General features: G+C 43.4%; 1 protein-coding gene across 6 annotated transcripts in view; it reads right to left on the bottom strand.

Moving 5' to 3' along the window:
- AP3B1 (adaptor related protein complex 3 subunit beta 1) overlaps positions 1–21,221 on the bottom strand; it is a 334,397-nt gene extending 313,176 nt beyond the window's left edge. For 3 of the 6 annotated variants that reach the window (XR_006281799.1, XR_006281800.1, XM_043515586.1), the window contains exon 1: positions 20,889–21,209. Coding sequence is in view for 4 of the 6 variants with exons in the window: in XM_043515586.1 (XP_043371521.1) it covers positions 20,889–21,019 (131 nt within the window). In the remaining 2 variants the exon portion in view is untranslated. Of the gene's footprint in view, positions 1–20,888 lie in introns of all 6 variants that reach the window. The other 3 variants (XM_038401874.2, XM_043515585.1, XM_038401875.2) reach the window with 1 other exon arrangement.
- Between the last annotated feature and the right edge of the window lie 3,973 nt (positions 21,222–25,194).

Genomic DNA, 25,194 nt, shown 5'->3' with positions numbered 1-25,194 from the left:
GTCTGTGAGGGGAGGGCTCCTGCCTCATACTGGGATTGAGGGGCGATCAACAGGTTATCTCAAGTGCTTATATACAAATGCACAAAGCCTTGGAAACAAGCAGGGAGAACTGGAGGTCCTGGTGATGTCAAGGAATTATGACGTGATTGGAATAACAGAGACTTGGTGGGATAACTCACATGACTGGAGTACAGTCATGGATGCTTATAAACTGTTCAGGAAGGACAGGCAGGGCAGAAAAGGTGGGGGAGTAGCACTGTATGTAAGGGAGCAGTATGACTGCTCAGAGCTCCGGTACGAAACTGTGGAAAAACCTGAGTGTCTCTGGATTAAGTTTAGAAGTGTGTGCAACAAGAGTGATGTCATGGTGGGAGTCTGCTATAGACCACCGGACCAGGGGGATGAGGTGGATGAGGCTTTCTTCCGGCAACTCACGGAAGCTACTAGATCGCATGCCCTGATTCTCATGGGTGACTTTAATTTTCCTGATATCTGCTGGGAGAGCAATACAGCGGTGCATAGACAATCCAGGAAGTTTTTGGAAAGCGTAGGGGACAATTTCCTGGTGCAAGTGCTAGGGGAGCCAACTAGGGGGAGCGCTTTTCTTGACCCGCTGCTCACAAACCGGGTAGAATTAGTGGGGGAAGCAAAAGTGGATGGGAATCTGGGAGGCAGTGACCATGAGTTGGTTGAGTTCAGGATCCTGACGCAGGGAAGAAAGGTAAGCAGCAGGATACGGACCCTGGACTTCAGGAAAGCAGACTTTGACTCCCTCAGGGAACAGATGGCCAGGATCCCCTGGGGGACTAACATGAAAGGGAAGGGAGTCCAGGAGAGCTGGCTGTATTTCAAGGAATCCCTGTTGAGGTTACAGGGACAAACCATCCCGATGAGTCGAAAGAATAGTAAATATGGCAGGCGACCAGCTTGGCTTAATGGTGAAATCCTAGCGGATCTTAAACATAAAAAAGAAGCTTACAAGAAGTGGAAGGTTGGACATATGACCAGGGAAGAGTATAAAAATATTGCTCGGGCATGTAGGAAAGATATCAGGAGGGCCAAATCGCACCTGGAGCTGCAGCTAGCAAGAGATGTCAAGAGTAACAAGAAGGGTTTCTTCAGGTATGTTGGCAACAAGAAGAAAGCCAAGGAAAGTGTGGGCCCCTTACTGAATGAGGGAGGCAAGCTAGTGACAGAGGATGTGGAAAAAGCTAATGTACTCAATGCTTTTTTTGCCTCTGTTTTCACTAACAAGGTCAGCTCCCAGACTGCTGTGCTGGGCATCACAAAATGGGGAAGAGATGGCCAGCCCTCTGTAGAGATAGAGGTGGTTAGGGACTATTTAGAAAAGCTGGACGTGCACAAGTCCATGGGGCCGGACGAATTGCATCCGAGAGTGCTGAGGGAATTGGCGGCTGTGATTGCAGAGCCCTTGGCCATTATCTTTGAAAACTCGTGGCGAACGCGGGAAGTCCTGGATGACTGGAAAAAGGCTAATGTAGTGCCCATCTTTAAAAAAGGGAAGAAGGAGGATCCTGGGAACTACAGGCCGGTCAGCCTCACCTCAGTCCCTGGAAAAATCATGGAGCAGGTCCTCAAAGAATCAATCCTGAAGCACTTAGAGGAGAGGAAAGTGATCAGGAACAGTCAGCATGGATTCACCAAGGGAAGGTCATGCCTGACTAATCTAATCGCCTTTTATGATGAGATTACTGGTTCTGTGGATGAAGGGAAAGCAGTGGATGTATTGTTTCTTGACTTTAGCAAAGCTTTTGACACGGTCTCCCACAGCATTCTTGTCAGCAAGTTAAGGAAGTATGGGCTGGATGAATGCACTATAAGGTGGGTAGAAAGCTGGCTAGATTGTCGGGCTCAACGGGTAGTGATCAATGGCTCCATGTCTACTTGGCAGCCGGTGTCAAGTGGAGTGCCCCAGGGGTCGGTCCTGGGGCCCGTTTTGTTCAATATCTTCATAAATGATCTGGAGGATGGTGTGGATTGCACTCTCAGCAAATTTGCGGATGATACTAAACTGGGAGGAGTGGTAGATACGCTGGAGGGGAGGGATAGGATACAGAAGGACCTAGACAAATTGGAAGATTGGGCCAAAAGAAATCTAATGAGGTTCAATAAGGATAAGTGCAGGGTCCTGCACTTAGGATGGAAGAATCCAATGCACCGCTACAGACTAGGGACCGAATGGCTCGGCAGCAGTTCTGCGGAAAAGGACCTAGGGGTGACAGTGGACGAGAAACTGGATATGAGTCAGCAGTGTGCCCTTGTTGCCAAGAAGGCCAATGGCATTTTGGGATGTATAAGTAGGGGCATAGCGAGCAGATCGAGGGACGTGATCGTTCCCCTCTATTCGACACTGGTGAGGCCTCATCTGGAGTACTGTGTCCAGTTTTGGGCTCCACACTACAAGAAGGATGTGGATAAATTGGAAAGAGTACAGCGAAGGGCAACAAAAATGATTAGGGGTCTAGAGCACATGACTTATGGGGAGAGGCTGAGGGAGCTGGGATTGTTTAGTCTGCAGAAGAGAAGAATGAGGGGAGATTTGATAGCTGCTTTCAACTACCTGAAAGGGGGTTTCAAAGAGGATGGCTCTAGACTGTTCTCAATGGTAGCAGATGACAGAACGAGGAGTAATGGTCTCAAGTTGCAATGGGGGAGGTTTAGATTGGATATTAGGAAAAACTTTTTCACTAAGAGGGTGGTGAAACACTGGAATGCGTTACCTAGGGAGGTGGTAGAATCTCCTTCCTTAGAGGTTTTTAAGGTCAGGCTTGACAAAGCCCTGGCTAGGATGATTTAACTGGGACTTGGTCCTGCTTTGAGCAGGGGGTTTGGACTAGATGACCTTCTGGGGTCCCTTCCAACCCTGATATTCTATGATTCATTGCATAATGTGTTTTGAAGATCCTAAGAAAGATTGTTTTATTAATTAACTTTCTGCAGTTGTATGTATCCAATTTGATCCGTGGCAGGAGAACAGTATGGGAGACATTGAAGCCTTTCGTAAAAGCCTGAAGACAAAAAAAATAGGGAAACCAATTGTCTCCTCCCTCATTTTGTGAAGTACAGATCCATCTTAAAGCAGATTTCACATCAAAAGTATGAAACCATCTAATGGGTATTTGCAGGTAGGACAGAGAGTAAGAGATATAGATTGGTGTAAATAAAATTCTATTCTTGTTTGGATTGTGTCTGGAGCTGGATTATGTACCACCTTTTCAAAGAAGAACTGAAGACAAGTTTTGATTTTTTTTAAGTTGACATCAATTCACTTGACTAGCTGAAACAGTTACTATATAAAAGAGATAATTAAGTTGAGCCCTGCAGCAAATGGTTAAAGGTAAAGTTAGTGAGACCTTTAAGAATCTGATTGAAGCACTACATCTTTTGTTTTTGTTCTATTTGTGCAGCACATAGGATGAGAGTCCTGGTCTCTTACCATGGCTCCTAAACAACAGTTGTCTTGGTAAGAATTTATACACATTGAAGAACCTATCCATACACTCATGGTGCTTCCTGACTAAAAGTACATTTGAGTTTTGAATATCAGACACAATTCGTAAATTAAAAAAAATACCCCCAAACTAGGCATTAGCTTCATCTTGAAGTCTGAAGCACCATATTGATGAGATTCCCACTCTTGCATCTCAGATCCTTAATATAAGAGGACTTCCAGACTTTGAAGAATTTTGCCCTTTGTGGCACAGACAGACCAGACTTATTCTGAGACCAACTGCCAATGCTCCAAAGCCCCCTCCTAGAATTATCCACTGCAGTTCAACTGTGATCAGAAGAATTCCCAATTCAACTGACGATGACATAACTGGCTCTAGTTCTCCACAGGCCCTACAGACCTTTAACTTTGACTTGGACACCATTTCTGTATCTTTACAGCAATTTACTCTTTTCATCTTTAGTTTATTATTGCCTAGAACAATTCCTCAGAACACAGATGTCTCCTTCAGGACTTTTAGCAGTAGAAATGAAGTCCTTATAACTTCAGTAACTTTTTTTGAGAAGGAAGCGTATGGCCAACTTAGTCACACATGTTAACAATTTCTGTGTCGAGAGTTACTGACTTTGTTTACTTAACTGTTGATATTCCTTCAACAAACAGTGATTCTATGCCTTAGATACTTCAATATGATGTCTAGTGCTGAGTTTCCCATTTAAGTTACTTGCTTTAGTGCATTCTCATTCAGTATATGGAGAGTAAAAAGACTAAACGTCAGTTTCCATTTCAGTGGCTTTCAAACACTAATTATTAGGGATCTCTCTCTGACCTGGAGACATTAATACAAGTTCCACAGAGAGCACAGCACCTCAGGTCTCCAGACACCCATCCGATGAAGTGAGCTGTAGCTCACAAAAGCTTATGCTCTAATAAATTTGTTAGTCTCTAAGGTGCCACAAGTACTCCTTTTCTTTCTGTTGGCCTAGTGTACTTACAAAGGCAGATCTGTCTGCCTTACATTGGATTGACTGAGCATCTTAAACGCGATATTTCATCTCTGCCTGGTGCAAAAAGGCTTTGAGTCTGGAAGGTCTGGAATATGTTCGCAGGATGGCCACCCAGAGACTCAGGGACTCTATCCAAAGACCTTATAAAGATGACAATTTCAGTCATCCCATAAGATACATAACTTGTTCCATTACACTGCATTTGAATACTTGCACTTTTAAATCTTCACTGTTTGGTACCTTCATAATTTGCTGAGGAATCAAAGTTGAGGCATCACAGATCTCCCTGCAGGACTAGAGGCATGAAGGTATGCCACCCCACTCCTAGTAGACTCATTTTTTATAGCCTCTCTGCTGCTATACTGCACCTGAAGTGCAAGTATAAATATTTAAAGTTCCTCAACACCAACTAAATATTTCAAGAAAGGAAGAATAGACCAGTGGCTCCTTATCTTTAAGGCTTGAACATGCAAAGCTTTAAAAAAAGGTTTTGCACACCCAAGTATTGTAAGCAGACATTTAGGGGATGATGCCTAGCTCTCAGCTTCATGTTTCCCACTCAGCTTATCTCTCAAAATGATACAAATTCATCATACTTTAATAAACCTAAAACTCCCTGTGTGCTTAAGTTCATGTTTTATAAGTATGTAATATAATTCATATGAAAAATATTCAGTCTTCACAACTAGCTTGCTTTGACAAGCTACATTAACTCATTTCTCCAGGAGGTACAAGGACTGTCTAGTTATGATGAAGCTGATCAGTTGCATTAAAATACTACCCTTTTTCCTTTGAAGGGTACATTTTATCAGTTGGGTAAATGTGGGCATTTTGAGGCTGTCTAACACATTAGTCTTGTAGCAGGTGACTGATGCTGGTATTATACAGAGTCTTCATCACTGAATGAGAAATATCCTAATAGTTTCCACTTCAGCAATATACTTCTCACTTTTGCCAAACACATATCTAGCTTTAGCGGATTATATAGTTCCTATGTACACTTGCATACAGTGTAGGAACTATACAGTTAGATGGCATGTGGATAAACCATCATTAATGGAACTCTTTTCATTCTCATGTTTCTCTTACTAGGATTTCAGTGTAACATGGTCACTGAGATTCTACATCCTTTTTCATCTTGCCAACTTGGCTCCCCGACCGTGTATTCCTCGGGTGCTTTTGAAAATGCTGCTCATACCATTACTTTACTGGTATAACACACTGAGAAGAATGCCAGTCTGCTTATATCTTGGTAATGTGAATTCATTTCTTGTATTCTGAAGGAACACTGAAGGATTCCCATTTGTTCAACTGCTGTCTAGTAGCCGCAAACACACCTTTGCTTAAGAGGATCTGTCCCTCATATAATCAAATATCTATTTTTAAATTCCTAGAAATATGAAATTAAGTGATGGGAGTATTTGAAGCCTTCCTCAAATCCACCGAGAGGTTAATCATTCCAGAATCTTATGATAAATCAGGTGAACTTCCCCTTTCCTAGCTCACTCAACACTTAAGACTTCTTGGGGAGCCCACCTGCCCAAATAACAGTTGTCATTACAAGCCATCCCATTCTGCTTATGAATATACTGGGCATGTAAATTGATCATATGCACCCATCACAGTATTCAGCTACATAGCAACACCCTGGGGCCTATCCTTAACTGGTTAGAGCTGTAGACTTGTCATGGCAGCATCTCTAGGGCCATACTGAAACCTCGGAGGGAATCCTTCTTCCCAGATGGAACATGATGTCTGCTACGGTGCTGCTATATGCCTAACAAGCTGAAACAGGTTAACTAAATAGTCCTCTGCTGCAGCCAGAAAAGGTTCACAATAGTGTAACAGACCCTCCGCACAGCTGTGAAGTTTTAAAGTTAACATAGCTACCCCGTGCAAGTCCTCAGGGCATTCTGCTCATTAGGAATCAAAAGACTCAAGATCTTGATTCCAGTTTTGCAAAGCAAGATTTTCCATATTAAGAGGAACAGACACCGCCAGTACCAGCAAAGAGGCCAGGTGCACTTACTTGGTACATGTTTGACTGTCTCTGATGTATTAAGTAATGGAACTGAATTTAAATCCACATTCATCCACTTTAGAATTTGGCTTCTGGTGAACAGAAGCAGTCTATATCTTTTCCCCTCACCACATAATTTCCTAAAGCAACAAAACTGTTTTCACAATGGAACCATTTGTCTAATTGTTTTAAGGCCTTGATCTATGCTCTAAATAGAGGCTGAATATCCTGTGTGAGGAAGTCCTTCCTCTGAACAAGTCTGAGGAGGAGGTTTTTGAAGACCATAAAGCTTGCCCTTTTGCAAACTACCTTGCATCCAGCTGGTTCAAACACCTGAATTTGTGACAATGCAAAGAATTAAGTTTTTCTGTGTATCTGCCTTTCAGATAAAATATTATGATTGCTGTACATTATGTTCTTCAAATTGAGGACAACATATGGCTCTACCTCTGGATATTTTCCACCTGTTCAATACTTCTCTTAGCTTTCCCCATTTCTGATTTTGGATCGAGATCTCCATATTTTTCTAGGTTTACAAAAAATATCTTGCCTTGTTCCTTTACAATCCAATCTGTGAGTCTGTAAACACTACCCTTGAGCTTTTAGCCTCCAAAAGTAAATGTCCACTCGATTCTCTTTCTTCTAAAGATACCACATTAAGTAAATAGTTTCCCCTTGAAGATAACATATGACTGGATTCTTCTCATCCACTCACCTCCCCCAAGAACTGGATTTAGAGAAGTTAGCATTTTAAAGTTAGGACTTGTCCAAACAGTATCTGTATATCTATTATTACTATTACACTTCAAATTTGGAGGAGTTCTCCATTTCTGGCTTGCCCAGGCAACCAAATGGCATGTTCTAGAGCACACTGAGGTACTGGCAGTTCATTTCAGAATGGAGATGAATTACTGGTACCTCAAAGAGCCAAAAATCTTTGAATGCCAAGGAAGTTCTGCCATGTCTCACACTAAGGAGATGAGACCCTAAAACAGAAATACACTCAAAAGATATCTTCAGAGAAGCAGAATTACAAGTACTTATTCCTTCACCTCTGCAAACTTTGTTGCAATAGCATGTTATGGAAAGACATTTTAGTGCCACCTATGACCCAAATGTCCATAAGACTGTGTTCTTACTGCCAACTGTAGTAGAAAGAGCCTGAGATATGAGGCCTGGTATTAGGCCTCAGGCCTAAACTAAAAAGGCCTTGCTGATATAAAGCAAAGTTAGTAAAAATAAGCCTATAAGCAAAAGTCAGGCCCTGTTAAAAAGCAGATGCTTGCCAGCAAATTTACTGTCCAGTACATGAACTCTGCACCAGTATTGCTAGCATTGCTAAAACACACTAAATATGTAAACACATTCCAGCAGACTAGCACAAGAACACCCCAAACTAGAACAAAGTAAGATGGTTTGACTGAAGTGATGAATAGTGATATTTTGTCTGAAACATCAGGAGAAAGGTACAAGGGGAGGTAACAAACATGTCATGAAACACTTAAGGTGATACGTAAGTTGCTGAGACAAAGAATCTGAGATAAATCTATAAATGTTAACCTTAACCCTTAGTCAGGCTGAGGGGAGAGGAACAGGAAGTCCCACCGTTCACTGAGTTGGTCCACTGTAATGGGCAGACATGTCTTAGTATCCCTAGATACTAAGTCTATGGGGTGCTAGTATCCCTAGATACTAGTCTATCGAGTGCTATTATCATGCTTTGTTGACAATAAACCTGGCTGAGTGCCTCTGCTGGTGAACCAAATGTGTAGTCTTCTTGGGCAGTTCAATCCAGGTCTGCTGCATCAGCTACCTGTGCAGAGCTGGTACAACACACACGCAGCAAACAACTGGCACCACCAACAACTGTGGCAACAGGTAATAATAATAAACATCCAGAAATGTATTTTAAACTAAATCAAAGGGCCTTTTTGGAGAAACCACAAAACAAGTTGCATTAAAGAGGATCACATCAATAGATGATGGCCTTCACATTCTTAACTGGCATGTGTCAAAGAAAAGAAAAATGATGAATCCACTGTAGCTTTCTTGATATCAAGTTATTATGTTCAGTTGTGATAGATCAAATCTTGCAACAATTGCCACTCATTTTTGAATTACTTTTAGTTAATATTGAGGTACCTAGTATGTGGTTCACAGTACTGACTGTAGACCAGTGGTCACCAACCAGTCAATCACGATAGACTAGTCGATCCTGGAGATTTTCCCAGCTGATCACTATCTCTGGTGGAGTAGTGGGGGCTGCCGCAAAGGCAGGTGGATCCCTGCCTGCCCCGGCCCCACGCCACTACAGAAGCAGCCAGCATGCCCTCACAGCCCTAGGGGACGGGAGGGGCAGGGCACATGGCTCCATGTGCTGCTCCTGTATGCAAGCACCACCCCTCCAGTTCCCATTAGTCTGTAATGGGAAACTGTGGCCAATGGGAGCTGCGGGTGCAATGCCTGCAGAGACAGGCAGCACATGGAGCCATGTGTCCGCCCGGGGGTCACAGAGGCACGTTGGCCCCTTCCGGAAACAGCGTAGAGCTGGGGCAGGCAGGGAGCCTGCCTTAGCTCCACTGAGCTGCCAACTGGGAGCTGCCAGAGGTAAAGTGCTAATGGGAGCCCGCACCCTAATCCCCCTCCAGGAGCCAGTACCCCACGCTCCCTCCTGTACCCCAACCCCTGCCCCAGCCCTGAGCCCCTCCCAGAGCCAGCACCCCATACCCTCCCTGTACCCCAACACTCTGCCCAGCCCGGAGCCCCCTCCTACACCCAAACTTCCTCGCAGAGTCCATACCTCCTCCTGCACCCAAACTCCCTCCCGGAGCTTGCACCCCTCACCCTCTCCTACATCCCAACCCCCATCCCAGGCTCAGCCCAAAGCCCCCTCCCACACTGCTAACCTCTTGGTCCTATCCCAGAGCCCAAACCCCCTCCCAAACCGCAACCCCCTGCCCCAACCTCTGGAAGTGAGTGAGGATCGGGGAGAGTGAGCGATGGAATGAGTAGGGCGGGGCTTCAAGGAAGGGTAGATCCTAGATTGCCCTTAAATTCAAAAAGTGATCTAGGGCGTAAAAAGTTTGGAGACCACTGCTGTAGACTCATCTTAGTATTACATGATACATTCCAGACAAACCATTCATCTTTGCTGGCTCACAGACCCAACAGAAACTGGCATACCACCATATTAGTGGGTACCATGCCACTCTAACAGATGGGCATGAATGTAGATTTGCTAGTGAACCAGTATATGCATCAAGTTTGAATATTAGGGGTGGACTCCCCGTTAAAAAATTTCATAAATGGCCATCTCTACAAGCTTTCCATGACTGGTTAACAGATGTCAAATCAAATCTTTAATTTTAAAACTCCAAAAATACCTTTGGCAGCTGTTGAAAATTTTTAGATCTGATGAATTTGGATTAATCTTCTGCATAGAGAAATAATCCTAATGAAATGCCCATGTTAGATCAGCTCTCTGCCAAAGGCTATGGCAAATTTCAGGGGCGGGGGGAACAGTTTTGCAGTCCAGCCACCTTTCCTGATGAATAGCTCAGCAGCATACATAAGCCAGATCTTCAGGAAAAGGACCCTAATAAATTACAAATGCAGTTTGTCTGGCAATTCTAGTTTAAAGATGCAAATCACTAACGTTGAAAATGCTTGTTATAAATATTGCCATCTGTTGAAATGCTTAAATATCACATCTGTCTATCAGTAAATAATTATGTTCTTCATGTGGTTTTCCTGTAAAATTTGATATTTGGGTAAATATTTCAGTACAAGTTTTATTGCTACAAACATGAAGTTTCCAGGAACCAAATCATATTAACTGTTACATTTATTGCATACACGTAAAAGTATTTTAGCAATATGATGAGAACAGATTTGTTGATAGTGAAGGTTTCATCTATTGGGCTGCAAACAGCTTCATGAGGCAGGACCTGTATTTTAGGACACGCGAACACTTTCATTCTACAGCACTATATTGGCCATATTTCCTCCCAATGCTAAAGGAGGAAACAAGGATTGGTTAAGCTCTTGTGCCCTCATTATAGAAGTATAGTACTGAAGTACAGCATACTACAGTCTCATTATGCTTAGTTATGAATTTTTTTGCTAAGTTTGCAGCAAAATAGCATATCACTATACTGTAGAAATTATTTCCACGTCCTTTCCAATAAGGCATTTTATTTAACTGACCTAATCAAGCCAAAGCTTTCTAGGCCAACTCACTTCGGTCATGAGGATCTCTATCACTACGACTACTCACATATTAAGCCAATTTTCCATTCTAAAGGAATCAGAACCATTTCTTTCTGATCCTGTTGTTTCTACCCTGAGATGAACAAGCCCTGCCATTCACCTCTGTGTTCTTGATATGGTTGGGTTGATTCAAGTAATCAGAAGATTTTGTTAGAAGCAATGCATACTGAATAGATTGATTATATTTCTCTCCTCTTTGGTTTGGGTTCAATCAATACAAAAGAAAGGTGAGAAAGGGGCACTGCACATTCCAATTTTAGTCAGAATGATCTCTCCCATTATAAGACTTTCCCTTCGCCTCTCTAATCACAAACATTTACTGCAAAAGCTCTGGCTCAAAATTACCTTTAGCTGAGCCAAACAAAGATGTATAAAATAATTGCTTTCCTAACATAACTAATCAATCACACAACTTTAATAATTAATAAGAGCAACATTAAAAAAATCTCATTCTTTTCTTATCTTGTGTGCGAATATTTATGGAATTACATGGATCTTTGATACAGAACTTTTTTGATTCTCCATGCCAAACTCCACCGCTTAAGAGGCAAACACAGCAGTCTTAAGATATAAACACCAGATCACCACATCACTGAAATAAGAACCAGAAATCCAAACTCTCACAAACTCTTGAAGCGAAAGGGTTGGCAGTATTGTTGAAGTGACATGTTCACCCATGAAGGCAATGCATATCACATCACTCTGCTCTCCTCTGATCCCTGCTGGCCATCTCTGAAATATTTTCTAGCTCTGCAGGCAGAAACACTAAAAGATGAGAACTTCTGAGGAATCCCCCCTTCTAATCCTGGACTGAAACGATCCCTTCCCCAGGAATTTGGGAAGGGAAGGCAACCTTAATTTGGCCCTTTTGTGTGTATGCACCATGATAGTCTTTGATTACATGATCACATACTTTTTTCCCCACCGGACCCCTGAATCATTCAGTGCACAGGATGGAGCATGTTCTGGAGATGAATCATGATTGTGTAATGGAAGCTGTTGTCTATAGGATCCCTGCCTCATTTGTTGCCAATGTTGAAAGGTGTGTAGTGAACAAGGCTGGGAATTGGAAGAGAAAGGATTGTTAAGGCTGCTCTCAATGCTGCCCTGGAGAATTGGATTCTCTTCCCATCTCTGCCATAGCATTCCTCTGTGATGCTAGGCACTTAAGCCAAGTTTTTCAAAGCTGTTCACTAATTGTGTTTTCTGGGTGCCCAACTTGCAAAGGGGATGAGTACTCACAGCTGCAACTGAAATCAGTGCGGGATGTGTACTGCACTTAGAAATGCTTTATAATACTAAGTATTCTGAAAGTCAAGTCTTGGGCATCTCAGATTGGGCACTCAGAATTAGTGAATACTTCCAACCTTAATCTCTCTCTATGCCTCAGATCCCAATGTGTAAAAAAAGGATAAGATCCCCTTGTCTCAGTGCGTTGTGAAAATGAATTTTAGTGTTTGTAAACCACTCAGATACTATGCTGATGAATGCTACAGAAAACCCTTGAAGAAATTAATAATTCTGTATTCAGAGCAGAGTTTGAAAACGGTACAGTAAATAAGACATGAGGCCACAAGGAGAATTGAATTGAACAACAAGGAGAAAACAAAATATTGAATAGCTTGTCATTTGATAAGCACCATCACTGCTGTCCATTGAATGAAGCTGGTGTCCTGTGAAAAATAAAATAGTATGCAATAATGTAATTAGAAGACTATTACTACATACTTTGGAGAGCCGAATGTAGGCAATCTAAATACTGGCATTTCCTACCTTCTGAATGCTTAACTTTACAACCTTAACTTTTTAATGTAATTTTGAGTATATTACTACTGACCACTTGTACATGATGAACATACTCAGCTTGTGATCTCTTGTATCAAGACAACTAATTTTTAGTTCTGTGATTAATATATCTGTCAGAAAGAGGTCTGAGGTAGAATTACTCTGAATTGGGTGTAAGACAGTGTTAAAAAGTATAGATCTTCTAAAAACCTCAACAATCTTTTACTACTAGCTGCATGAGAACTCTAGCATATACCTCCCAGAAAGAAGTCCTTTGTGATAACTGCATATAGATGCTTAAAAAGCCATTCATCTGGCTCTCTATGCATCATAAAAATTACACTAATAGACAATCCCCAATATTCTATTACAGACGTCATCAGTTAGAACTTAGTTTAAAATTTGATGCATTAGTCTCTCCATTCACACCACATTTCCAAATTCTAACATGCCAAGTACTAGCAGTAAAGAGTGTATTTTTTCCAGTTCACAGCTAATAAACCATACTAATTAATATGCTAATATGTATATTTATGGAAGCCAATATCATTAACTGTGAGACCACACAATGTTTGTAGCAGATTTCTGTACTGACAATTTTTAAGTCCATCATTAAAAAGTTGCTAGAAGGAGAACTGGAAGTTTGAACAAATGGGCCACGGATATCTGGGACTTTTGGCACCCAGAGATATTTGAGAGGCAGTTTATAGGATAAACACATTAACTGTTTTGCTGGTGATCATTTTAGCAGAAACATCCAGCTAATTAAGAAACTGATGTTTAAACAGCCAGCTTTAGGCTTCAGATTTAACAATCCATTGAGATGAGGGAGGACAAGTAATGCCTGTCTCTGTAGTCCAAGAAGAAAGTCTCCAAGTTTACACCACGATAATCTAAACAGACAAAGACTGAAAATAGGATTTTCAAGAGTGCACAGGACTGTCTTAACTACATCTCCCTGAAGTCTGGTGGAGCTTTACAAATAGGCGCAGTTAGGACAAAGGACAACACTAAGCACTTCTGGAATTCCTTGTGTTAAGTACAAATGTCCAATATGCCAACATTTTTACGGCTGACTTAGAACAACGCTTCCTCAGCTCTCGCTCCTAGTTCCCCCTCCTCTACTTGCACTACACTGATGACATCTTCATCATACGGACCCACGGGAAGGAGGCCCTTGAAGAATTCCACCTGGATTTCAACAACAATTTCCACCCCACCATCAACCTCAGCCTGGACCAGTCCACACAAGAGATCCACTTCCTGGACACTACAGTGAAAATAAGTGATGGTCACATAAACACCACCATATACCAGAAACCTACTGACCACTATCCTTACCTACATGCCTCCAGCTTCCATCCAGACCACATCACAGGATCTATTGTCTACAGCCAAGCCCTAAGATACAATCAAATTTTCTCCAATCCCTCAGACAGAGACAAACACCTACAAGATCTTTATCAAGCACTCTTAAAACTACAATACCCACCCAAGGAAGTGAGGAAACAGATTGACAGAACGAAACAGGTACCCAGAAGTCACCTACTACAGGACAGGCTCAACAAGGAAAATAACAGAACACCACTAGCCATCACATTCAGCCCCCAGCTAAAACCTCTCCAACACATTATCAACGATCTACAACCTATCCTGGAAAACAATCTCTCACTCTCCCAGACCTTGGGAGGCAGGCCAGTCCTCACTTACAGACAGCCCCCCACCTGAAGCAAATACTCACCAGCAACTACACACCACAACAAAGAAACACTAACCCAGGAACCAATCCCTGTAGCAAACCTCGTTGCCTACTCTGTCCCCATATCTACTCTAGCGACACCATCAGAGGACTCAACCACATCAGCCACACCATCAAAGGCTCATTCACCTGCACATCTACTAATGTTATATATGCCATCATGTGCCAGCAATGCACCTCTGCCATGTACAATGGCCAAATCGGACAGTCCATATGTAAAAGAATAAATGGACACAAATCCGGACATCAGGAATGGTAACATACAAAAGCCAGTAGGAGAATACTTCAATCTTCCTGGACATTCTATAACAGATTTGAAAGTAGCTATACTTGAACAACAACAAAAATAACCTTCAGAAACAGGCTTCAAAGAGAAACAGCAGAACTAAAATTCATTTGCAAATTTAACAGCATTAATTGGGCTTGAATAGGGACTGGGAGTGGCTGGCTCATTACAAAAGCAGCTTTGCCCCTTCTGGAATTGACACCTCCTCATCTATTATTGGGAGTGTACTACATCCACCCTGATCCAACTGGCCCTGTCAATATTGGTTCTCCACTTGTGAGGTTACTCCCTTCTCTTCCTGTGTCAGTATATTTATATCTGCATCTGTAATTTTCAATCCATGCATTTGAAGAAGTGGGGTTTTTACCCATGAAAGCTTATCCTCAAATAAATCTGTTAGTCTTTAAGGTGCCACCGGACTTCTTGTTGTTTTTGGGGATACAGACTAACACGGCTACCTCTTATACTTATAGCATCTCAAAAAGTCAAGGGAAGATCAGCCAACTGTATCCCAAAAACAAATGACAGTCACTTTATAGTCTCTAGTAAAAAATTCTCCATATTTTAAAAAAGCAAGCAAAAGACCTATGCTCACTCCTATACCACTAACCCAACGACCATACCTACAGTGTTTTTTAAAAAAAAAAAAAAGAGTACGCCATCCTCCATCTGGATTACAAGTAGGACTCCACGGAGAGGAATCAGAGTAGATACAAAGATTTTTAAAAAGTCAAGAATTTTTTTATTTAAATCAAATACAGATTTTTTTAAAAAACTTATTTAAAATTAAATTTGAAAGTATGACTACCTATCTTAAGGCCTAAATTACTATAATCTACTAAAATAATTTAAATTAAAAACAATCATATTAAGCAATACATGTTTGCTGCCGAAGTTTTAGAAAAGGTCAAGTCACTGAGCTGGTGGATGTCACTGGCTAAACCACCTCAAACCAGAATTTGTTGAAATGCTAAACCACCTTTTGACAGCAGTAGCCTTTACTGCAAATACAGAGAGAATATTTTCTTCATTCCAGTTTATTCAACTAGTTGAGTTCAATGACTAGTTCATTCAAAGATAAAAAACCAACTGGGAGTTAAAGCAGGAAAGTTTGTTTTCCTTTTCCAATCTATGAATAAAAATAATCTATGAGGATGAAATCTACTAGTTCTAAAATCTTGAAGGACATAGAGTTGGTCTACATTGAAAACATACATTGGTGGAGTGAAAAATCTACACGCAAGAGACATAGCTATGCCGACCTAACCCACAGCGTTTACAGTACTAGGTCAACAAAAGAATTCTTCTGTTTACCTAGCTACAGTACAGACCCATTTACACGCGGATGTTGGAAGCCAAGCCGTCACGACCACATGTTAACGGACCATTGGTTAAGATGGCCATGCTGAAAAAAGTGTCTATGATTCACTTAGGAAAAAAAGCCATTATTTTCTTCTCTTTCTGGCTCGCATTTTTTTTCTTCTTTCTTATGAAGTCTGTCATTCGCCACAGATGAATGATATTTTCCCCATTTCCCCACCTTTGGCATGCGGCCCATCAGGGAAATCGGCTGGCGGGCAGGGACAGTTTGTTTACCTGCAACATCTGCAGTTTGGCCAATTGCACTCCCACTGGCCGCAGTTCGCCATTCCAGACCAATGGGAGCTGCGAGAAGCGGCGTGGGCTGAGAGATGTGCTGGCTGCTGCTTCCCGCAGCCCCCATTGGCCTGGAACAGTGGACCACGGCCAGTGGAAGCTGCGATCGGCCGAACGTGCACACACTGCAGGTAAATAAACCGTCCCGGCCGACCAGTGGATTTCCCTGACAGGCCATGTGCCAAAGGTTGCCGATGCCTGCTGCCTGCTCTAGACTTTTTGCACACTGCTCAATTTCTCTTTCATACACTTTACCCAGCAATTTGCCTGCGACATCTGCTCTGGTGGGTGGACTGTATCCTGGTCTTAATGACTGAACCATGCTAATGAAGTATAGGTTCTCAATCATACAGAAAGGAGAGTTTGTTGGGTAAACAAACCAGGCAATTTTTTCATCAATTACCTCTTTTTAAAATCTGCTGGTTCTTATCACAAACTGATCTATGGTTGTTTCTGGATGATGGAGATTTTTTTTTTTTTTTTTTTGCACTACAGGTGACATGCTGTGGCTATATGACATACACAATGTGACTGAAACACTATCATTGTCAGATAACTCTGAAACTATAGAAAATAATTGTGATCTTGAAGGTGAATAGTCTTCAGAATCCTGTATGTTAAGTCAATGCAGTTATTTAATCATCATCATCATACTTCTAATTTGGTATTACTCATTGCATTCACTGACACTCCGTACTACTTTAAAGGTGAAATGGCAAAAGGAAGATCTGCCTATTTCAGCTATTTATTTTTTAATCACAACTGCATCTAAAATAACAGTACCATAGAGTAACAACTATATTTTTTGCTCAAACGTGAGAATTCAAGAATAGCCCAGAAGGAAAAGAGGCAGTCCTTAAGAAAGAAATATGAAATAAAAAAGTTTACCAACCTGAAGATCCTGCATGTTCAGACATGTTCCCTTCTTCATCTTCAACATAGCTTCCTCCTGAGAAGGAACACTTCTCATGATGTTGTTTCGTTCGGGCAATCAGGCCTTGCATTTTTTTGTTGCACTGTTTGCATTTTGCACACATGCCTGTCTGACCCACAGGTAGAGGAACTTCATTCAAACATTCCCAAATTGGGTCTCTTATGGCCTGCTGCCATTATAGGTTTTCCCTTCAAGTGAGAGAATGGTATGGTAGATCTCAAATCAATGAAGGCTACACTCAGAAAGACTTCTGGACTATGCTGCTCAAACAGTTTCATTTTGGTTTCTACTGCCTGTCCTTCCCTTCTCACATTTATCTCCAGACTTCTTCTCCTCGCCAAGATTCCGCCCCCAACAATCTTCTATTCACTGAACTTTTTGAAACTTTGTACTTTTAGAGAGAGGTGAGGGATTGACTCTGTGTACACAAATTTGCAAAGGGACAATAAGGATGAGGTCTCTTGTTTCTCACATCTATACATTTATTTATTTATGTATAAACATTTTTGCTGTTAACAAGCATGTTGTCTCTGGAGACACAAATCCACAGTTTGAGAACTGCAAAACTAAGCATCTCTGATAGTGCTCAGTCTAGAAGATACCGAGTCCCTCTGGGTAGATAGAAAGATTTACCTAAATAAACTAGACAAAAGCCCCTGGAACCCCATAATATTGGGTTCCTAATCCATGAACTATTGGAACTCATTTACAAAACTTTTCTTAAACATTACATGAATATATTGTCTCATACTATAGAATTAGAATTTATAATCCCAATTCCATTATGAGATATCTTTGCGCTATAATGTATCGTAATTAAAAATATCTTTAGATCCGATTTATTTTTTATTTAAATCGGATATTTTGATAAAATGCTTTTTGAGGAAAAAAGCAATTTAAATAAAAAAAATCTGTTTTTTTTTTTAAATCACTGATTTTTATCTACGCTGCACAGAATTCACGTCAAATGCAGATTTCTTTGCTTCCACACAGAAAAATTTCTGATGTGGAAGCAAAGGGAAGCCCCAAGAGCGGTCATGCACCCCTCCCCAACAGAGCGGGTGCATTATTTCCAGTGCCCAGAGCAGCCATCAAGAGGTAAATCATTGCGGGGATGGGCAGGTCAGACCCCCACCCTTGCCCAACCCCCATGCGTCCAGATCCCCACCTGGATTCACGCCCCCACAATGAGAACCCCCAGCACTGAGCCCACCACACCCAAACCCCCACCCCGCCAAGTCTCTCCCCTGCATCCAGACACCCCACACACACCTGGCGCTCCCCAGCCCCACCCCAGCTTATGACTCCTACCCTGTGCTGGGCTCAGCTGCTAGTCCCGGCCGGGCTGGGGAAGGAGCACACTTCCCCTGCACAGAGCAGCCAGGACCAGGTCAGATCATAGAATCATAGAATACCAGGGTTGGAAGGGACCTCAGGAGGTCATCTAGTCCAACCCCCTACTCAAAGCAAGACCAATCCAGATGCAACCCCAGAAACCTCCCACAACTCCACACCCCCACCCCGCTTCCTGCCCCCATCACTCCTCAACCATAGGAGAGGGCTCACTGTATGAGGAGCTAATCCCCCCATCTGCCCAACCCCCTTGCATCCGGAACTTCCCCAATCCAGCCCCACCTCCTCTGTATCTGGACCCCCACCAAGCATCTCCCCCCTGCATCCAGACCCCACCCCTGCACCCAGACCAGCCCCCACTGAGCCTCCTACACTTGAACTCCCACGCAGATGAGCCCCACCCCATATGCACCTAGACCATCCCATGAGCCCCCCGCACTGGACCACCTACCCACTGAGGCCCAACCAGCTGCACCCAGATCCCCCCACCTCCAAGCCCCACTCCCCAGCACCCGGACTCCTCCACTGCGCCACAACCACCTTCACCTGGACCCCCCTGCAGAGTCCCATTGCCCCTGCATCCAGAACCCTCCCCCAACTAGCCCCCGTGCTTCCAGATCCCCCCTGCATCCAGACCGTCCATTGAGCTGTCCGCACCCAGATTGCCCCAAACAGAACCCTCTCACCCCACACCTAGATACCCCCACACTAAGCTCCTTCACATTTGGATCCTGCTGGGCTAAGCTTGCCTGCCCACTCTTGGTGGACCTGGCATTGAGCTACTAACCTTGGTGAGTTGCTTTACCCACTACTCCTGAGGGAATTCAGCACCGAAAAATTAAAAATTCTATGCACAGTATTTTAAAATTCTGCAAATTTTATTTGTTAATAAATAAATGTGGAAGCTCCAGGGTGGCAGTGGGGCACACAGGCCACTGGCTGCACAGAGGTGGAAGATCACCCAGGACACGGACCTCTAGGGCATGCCTGACCCTTGCGCTGTGTCAGGGTCAGGTGCAGCCTCACTGCCAAGTCTGTGCCCTCGGGGGGCTATAGGGCAATCTCCCACCTCTATGCAGCCAGTCGCCTTTGTTACCCACTGCCATGCTGGACCTCCACATTTATTTATTGACAAATAAAATTTGCAGAATTCTATAATATTGTGCACAGAGTTCCATCAGGAGTACAAGCGAGGTTGACCCAAGAAAAGATATTACCTGTCTCACCTTGTCTTTCTTGAATTCTGCTATTTAATACTAGTTGTGTTTCTTGTCTTTCAGATTTGTTTAAGAGGATGTAAACACTCTATACCAGTATGCTTATGCAGTCTCCATGCTAAATCCAAGGATATTCTATTTCCTCAGTTTTGTCCTGAGACAAAACCGTCTGTGCAAAACTAAACAACATCTTCCACATTATGTTTAACACCAATCCATGGAGGAGTCTTGTTTAAACATCATAACTACAAGTGTCCCATAAGAATACCAGCACCTTTTAGAATGCTTATTTAACTGTAAAAATAAAATGTTCTTTCACTAGGTATTAAGCATCAAAACTGCTGATGAACTACAACCTAAAACAGTTTAAAACTAGAACAATTTTAAAATGTATTTGTGGTCTGTTATCTATTAACAAAGACACCAACTGCTTAAATAGATGCAGTAACTAAATGTTTTATAAAGCAATCAGAAAAATGGTAGGTTTCAGAGTAGCAGCCGTGTTAGTCTGTATTTGCAAAAAGAAAAGGAGTACTTGTGGCACCTTAGAGACTAACCAATTTATTAGAGCATAAGCTTTCGTGAGCTACAGCTCACTTCATGTGTCCGATGAAGTGAGCTGTAGCTCACGAAAGCTTATGCTCTAATAAATTGGTTAGTCTCTAAGGTGCCACAAGTACTCCTTTTCTTTTTGAGAAAAATGGTAGTCACCGATTTGCTATAAAGATACCGATCACACTCAGAACCTGCATGGAAACGCCTGTACCATCAAGTACCACTGGTTCTAAAGACAGTACCTGCCACCAGGGTACATTGATTTTACATCGTTTTGTTTTCCTGGCGCTGTAAGTTCGTGCAATCAGCTCTCCAAGTAAGTTGTTTTTAAAAGTTGTGTACTAAGCAAGTGTGTCTGTGGCGATCAACCAGCGGAGCCTCATTCAACATATGCAGCGGGGCACAGGAGCGCGGTAACGGGCAGTGTATGCTAGGGTATCCCCCGCACCGCCTGCCCTGCCCTGCCCTGCCCTGCCCACTCCGCCAGGCTCCCGCACGTCCTCCTGCCCCTCCCTGCTCCTCCGCACCCGCTACCCCCGCCCTCTGCCAACCGCCACGCTCCCCTCTTCCCTTACTTCTTGGTGTCGCTGCTGAAGAGCCCGAAGGCCGCGGGGACGGAGGGGGCTGTGGTGGGCGTCGCCTCCTGCCCCTGCTCCGGCGCCGCCTCCCCGCCCTGCTCATTGTAGCCAAGGCCGCTCGCGGACATGCTGCTGCGGCTATTCCCCCGGCGGTTGCCCTGTCGCCGAACGGAACTTACTCGCGCGCGCACGCACAGCGGACCGCACTCTTCCCGGAAGCTAACGGCTGCGGTTGGGGCTGGAGGGGGTGGGGGTGTCACATGATGGGGCGGAGCTGCAGAAGCGGCACTTTCCCAAGCTCAGAGTTCTAGTGTTACTATGGCAACTCAGGTTTCAGAGGAGCAGCCGTGTTCGTCTGTATTCGCGAAAAGAAAAGCAGGACTTGTGGCACCTTGGAGACTCGCACATTTATTAGAGCATAAGCTTTCGCGAGCTACAGCTCACTTCATCGGATGCATTTGGCAACTCAGTTGCCGCCGGCCCGGAAGAGACGAGAGGGGGCGCGTGAGGCCCCGCCCAAGCTGTTGACGTGACTCGGCGGCGTGTGAGCGCGTGATGTGGTTCCCTCACCCTCCTCCCTCTCCACTGCGGGGAGAATCGGAATCGTTGTGATAGGGGACAAGGGAGGAGTCTCCTGCCTGAGGCAACGTCCGGTGCCGGGCGGAAGGGAACACCCTGGGCTAGCATTGGCACCCAAGTGAAGATTTATGCTTACATATATTATTTTTGCCCAGCCGCACCGTCCCCTGGCTTCCCGAGACGGCCGTACGGATTGGGGCTCCGGGGATCACTGCCCTCACCTGCACGCCCCCTCCTGCCAGGACCGTTTGCCGTGCGTCTGCAGCGGCTTCCAAGGGACCCAGTCAGGTCAAAAATAATATATTTAAAGCATACATCTTCACTTGCGTGCCAATACTAGCCCAGGGTGTTCCCAGAGTCCGCATTCCTCCTGTGCACTGTTTGGTTACCTTCTGCATTTCAGTTAGGCCCTGATCCGCCAGTGAGCCCCGTGTGAACAAGGATTTCGTAGTAAAAACCCACAAAGGCCTTGCAATTTCAGCTCATTCACTGCTTCCTGGAAGCCTCTATTACAAATGAACCAGCATACCAAAGCCCCAGTCTCGCAGTGAGTGGGGTGCGCATTCCTGCGTTGCAGACTTCCAGACTGTGATCGCTGCTTGCTCTTCCAGTGCCTCTCTCATTCTGGTGTCTCTGTGCTGAGATCTGGGGCAAGTTTGGCACACAGTTCGTAGCCTTTTGCATGATTGCATCCAAAAGTTATGCAGCCACTGCTCATGGTCCTAGCCCTGCATTAGAATGTGATCCTGCGAGTCTGTGTTAATTTCTCAGGCCCAGTGGCACTCAGCAATCTGCAGCTCCACTGGGAACACCAACCTTGAACTCAGGTTTCAGAATGGTAGCCCTGTTCGTCAGTATCAGCAAAAAGAACTCGGAGTACTTGTGGCATCTTAGAAACTAACAAATTTATTTGAGCATAAGCTTTTGTGGGCTAAAACCCACTTCATTGGATGCCTGCAATGGAAAATACAGTAGGAAGATATATATATACACAGAGAATATGAAAAAATGGGTGTTGCCATACACGCTATAATGGCAGTGATCAGTTAAGGTGAGCTATTATCAGCAGGAGAAAAAAACCTTTTGTAGTGATAATCAGGATGCCCCATTTCCAACAGCTGACAAGAAGGTGAGAGTAACAGTGTGTGGGGGGGAAATAAGCATGGGGAAATAGTTTTACTTTGTGTAATGACCCATTCACTCCCAGTCTTTATTCAAGCCTAATTTAATGGTGTCCAGTTTGCACATTAATTCCAATTCAGCAGTCTCCTGTTGACGTTTTTTTGAAGTTTTTGATATTTTTCTGTTGTAATATTGAGACTTTTAGGTCTGTAATCGAGTGACCAGGGAGATTTAAGTGTTCTCCGACTGGTTTTTGAATGTCATAATTCTTGACTTCTGATTTGTGTCCATTTTTTCTTTTACATAGACACTGTCCAGTTTGGCCAATGTATATGGCACAGGGGCATTGCTGGCACATGATGGCATATATCACATTGGTGGAACAACCTTGAATTGTTTTTCAATATCCCTCAGCAGTCTGTCTTGGAAGAAATCATCATGTCCCCCATTGTTGAGGTTCTTTGTCCATAAATATCTGAGGATTGTGCATGGGGTATTTGCAACATTCATGAAAACAGTGCAGAGTTCTGTTCTGCCAGAGATGGTGAACGGCAAAAAGTGCTATATGGGTTTGTGGGATTTATTTTAAAAAGCATGAAAAATATGGAATATGGATGACATTATGGGATGGAGAAAGTTGCATGATGGGAACTTGATCCCTAGCTCCCAGAGATTGCTGTACAACTCATTTCTACCCTAAAACATTACACAAATTTCCCCAAAGGCATTGTGTTTTACGGTGTGGGGGTGGCACACTAGATACCTACTTGTGGTGCACTTCACTTTGCATTGATGCAAGCACTACCAGTGAGTACACACAGCACTGATTCAAGCAGTCAAGTATTCATGCACACAATATGCTAACTTCGGTGGTTGTATGCTGACATAATAGATATTTTCAACACAGGGGCAACGAGTTATATGAGCCCATGGTGCTCATGCTCCAGGAATATTCAGGGCCCAGGAGACCGGCTCCACCAATGTTCGGGGCCAGGTCTCTCCCGCGGCCCCACCTGCTGCCCCCGCACGCCTCCCCCGGTGTGTGCCCTGGGCCCAGGGGCCCCCGGCTGCTGGCACCACTGGCAGCGCACAGGGGCTAAGGTGGCTTTCTGCCCGGCATCGTTCCACACCACTCCCAGAAGAGGCCAGTACGTCCTTGCAGCCGTGGCGGTGGGGGTGTCTCCGCATGCTGCCCCCGCCCGAAGTGCTGACTCCGCAGTGGGCACACAGAGACTCCCCGGCACTCCTGCCTAGGAGCCGCTGCCAGAGGGGTGTGCTGTAAACAATTATGTAATGAACATTGTACCCTAAAATTAATTTTAATTATTATACTGTATCTCCCTAGATTCTGTGGAAATGGGGCTTGTTAACAGCATTTAAGAGCCATAACATCTGAGTTTTATTTTTTAAAAATAATGTTTTGTTATCTAATAAAGTTAAAATAACTTTGTGCAATTTGCAGAAGGGTATTTTTTCATGTTTTGACATTAAATTAATTCATGTGCTTTTTGTATTTCTAACTGAGCTAATCTGAGCATCCTTGTCTGGTGTCCTCTGGTGGATCAGATTATTAATATATTATTTTCATAATGAGAAATTATGGAGATATGCAGAAAAAATGTTCTGTGGTTACCTTCAATCATAGATAATGCTAGTGTTAACATAAATTGACTATTTAAAAAATTAAAGGAACTCAATCCCTGTTTAACAGAGGAAATTTAAGTTATTAAATGCTGCACTGCTGATCATTTCTGATATGACTCATCCTGCTACTGAAGATCACTTACAGGTATTTAAGGATCCAATCCGTTGTGTTTTTAATTCTTTCTTTCAGCTACATTTCAGTGAGGAAGGTTGAGCAACTATATGACACAAAGGCCTGAGTGTTAAAGATTTTCATTCTGTGGTGAAAAATAGGATGTACAGTCTGTTAATGTGCAAGTTTGATTTGAGAACTGTTGTCCTACACACTGGATTTTGTCTACAGCAGTGTTTCCTAATCTGGAGTATGGGCTCAATTGTGGGAGCCCCAGATTAGTCCAGTGAAATTGCTGGGCAGATGAGAACAACAGTGAACTGGTGAAAGTTGCATGACCCTCAGTCAGCCTCTTCCTACTGAAATGTACATTAGTGATTGTGAGTAAAGTAGTGCACTGTTCCTTGAACACCACCTGCTTTCCATCCCTGCTTAAATAGGAAGCAATACAATATCCAAACACAGGAGCAGTTTACAGGTACAGTGCTACAGCCTACAGGCCGAAGCTTCTCTTCTTTGCTCCAATAGCACTTAGCTAAGCCAGAAAAACTTACATCTGATCTTACAGCACTACCTCCATACTTCCACCTCATGCAGCATGGTGCCTTTGGCTAAGTGGGGAATAGGAAGGGGAGATTAAAAAAAATGTCAAAAAGAAAAAAAATAACAAAGATGGGGGAAAACAGGAAACAGAAAATAATTAAGACCCATAAATCAAAGAAAGTGATCTTCAAATTACACATTGCTTAGTGGTTCATGGAAGTAATACCTCTGTTCAAGGATAAACTAGAACATGTAAAACAAGCATTACTGAAAATGAACAGAATGATAATGCCTATGTCTTCG

The sequence above is a fragment of the Dermochelys coriacea genome, chromosome 5 (genome assembly GCF_009764565.3).
Source record: "Dermochelys coriacea isolate rDerCor1 chromosome 5, rDerCor1.pri.v4, whole genome shotgun sequence".
NCBI lineage: Eukaryota > Metazoa > Chordata > Testudines > Dermochelyidae > Dermochelys > Dermochelys coriacea.
Note: the sequence above shows the minus strand (reverse complement) of the source record. Positions and strands in the feature narration are given on the sequence as shown.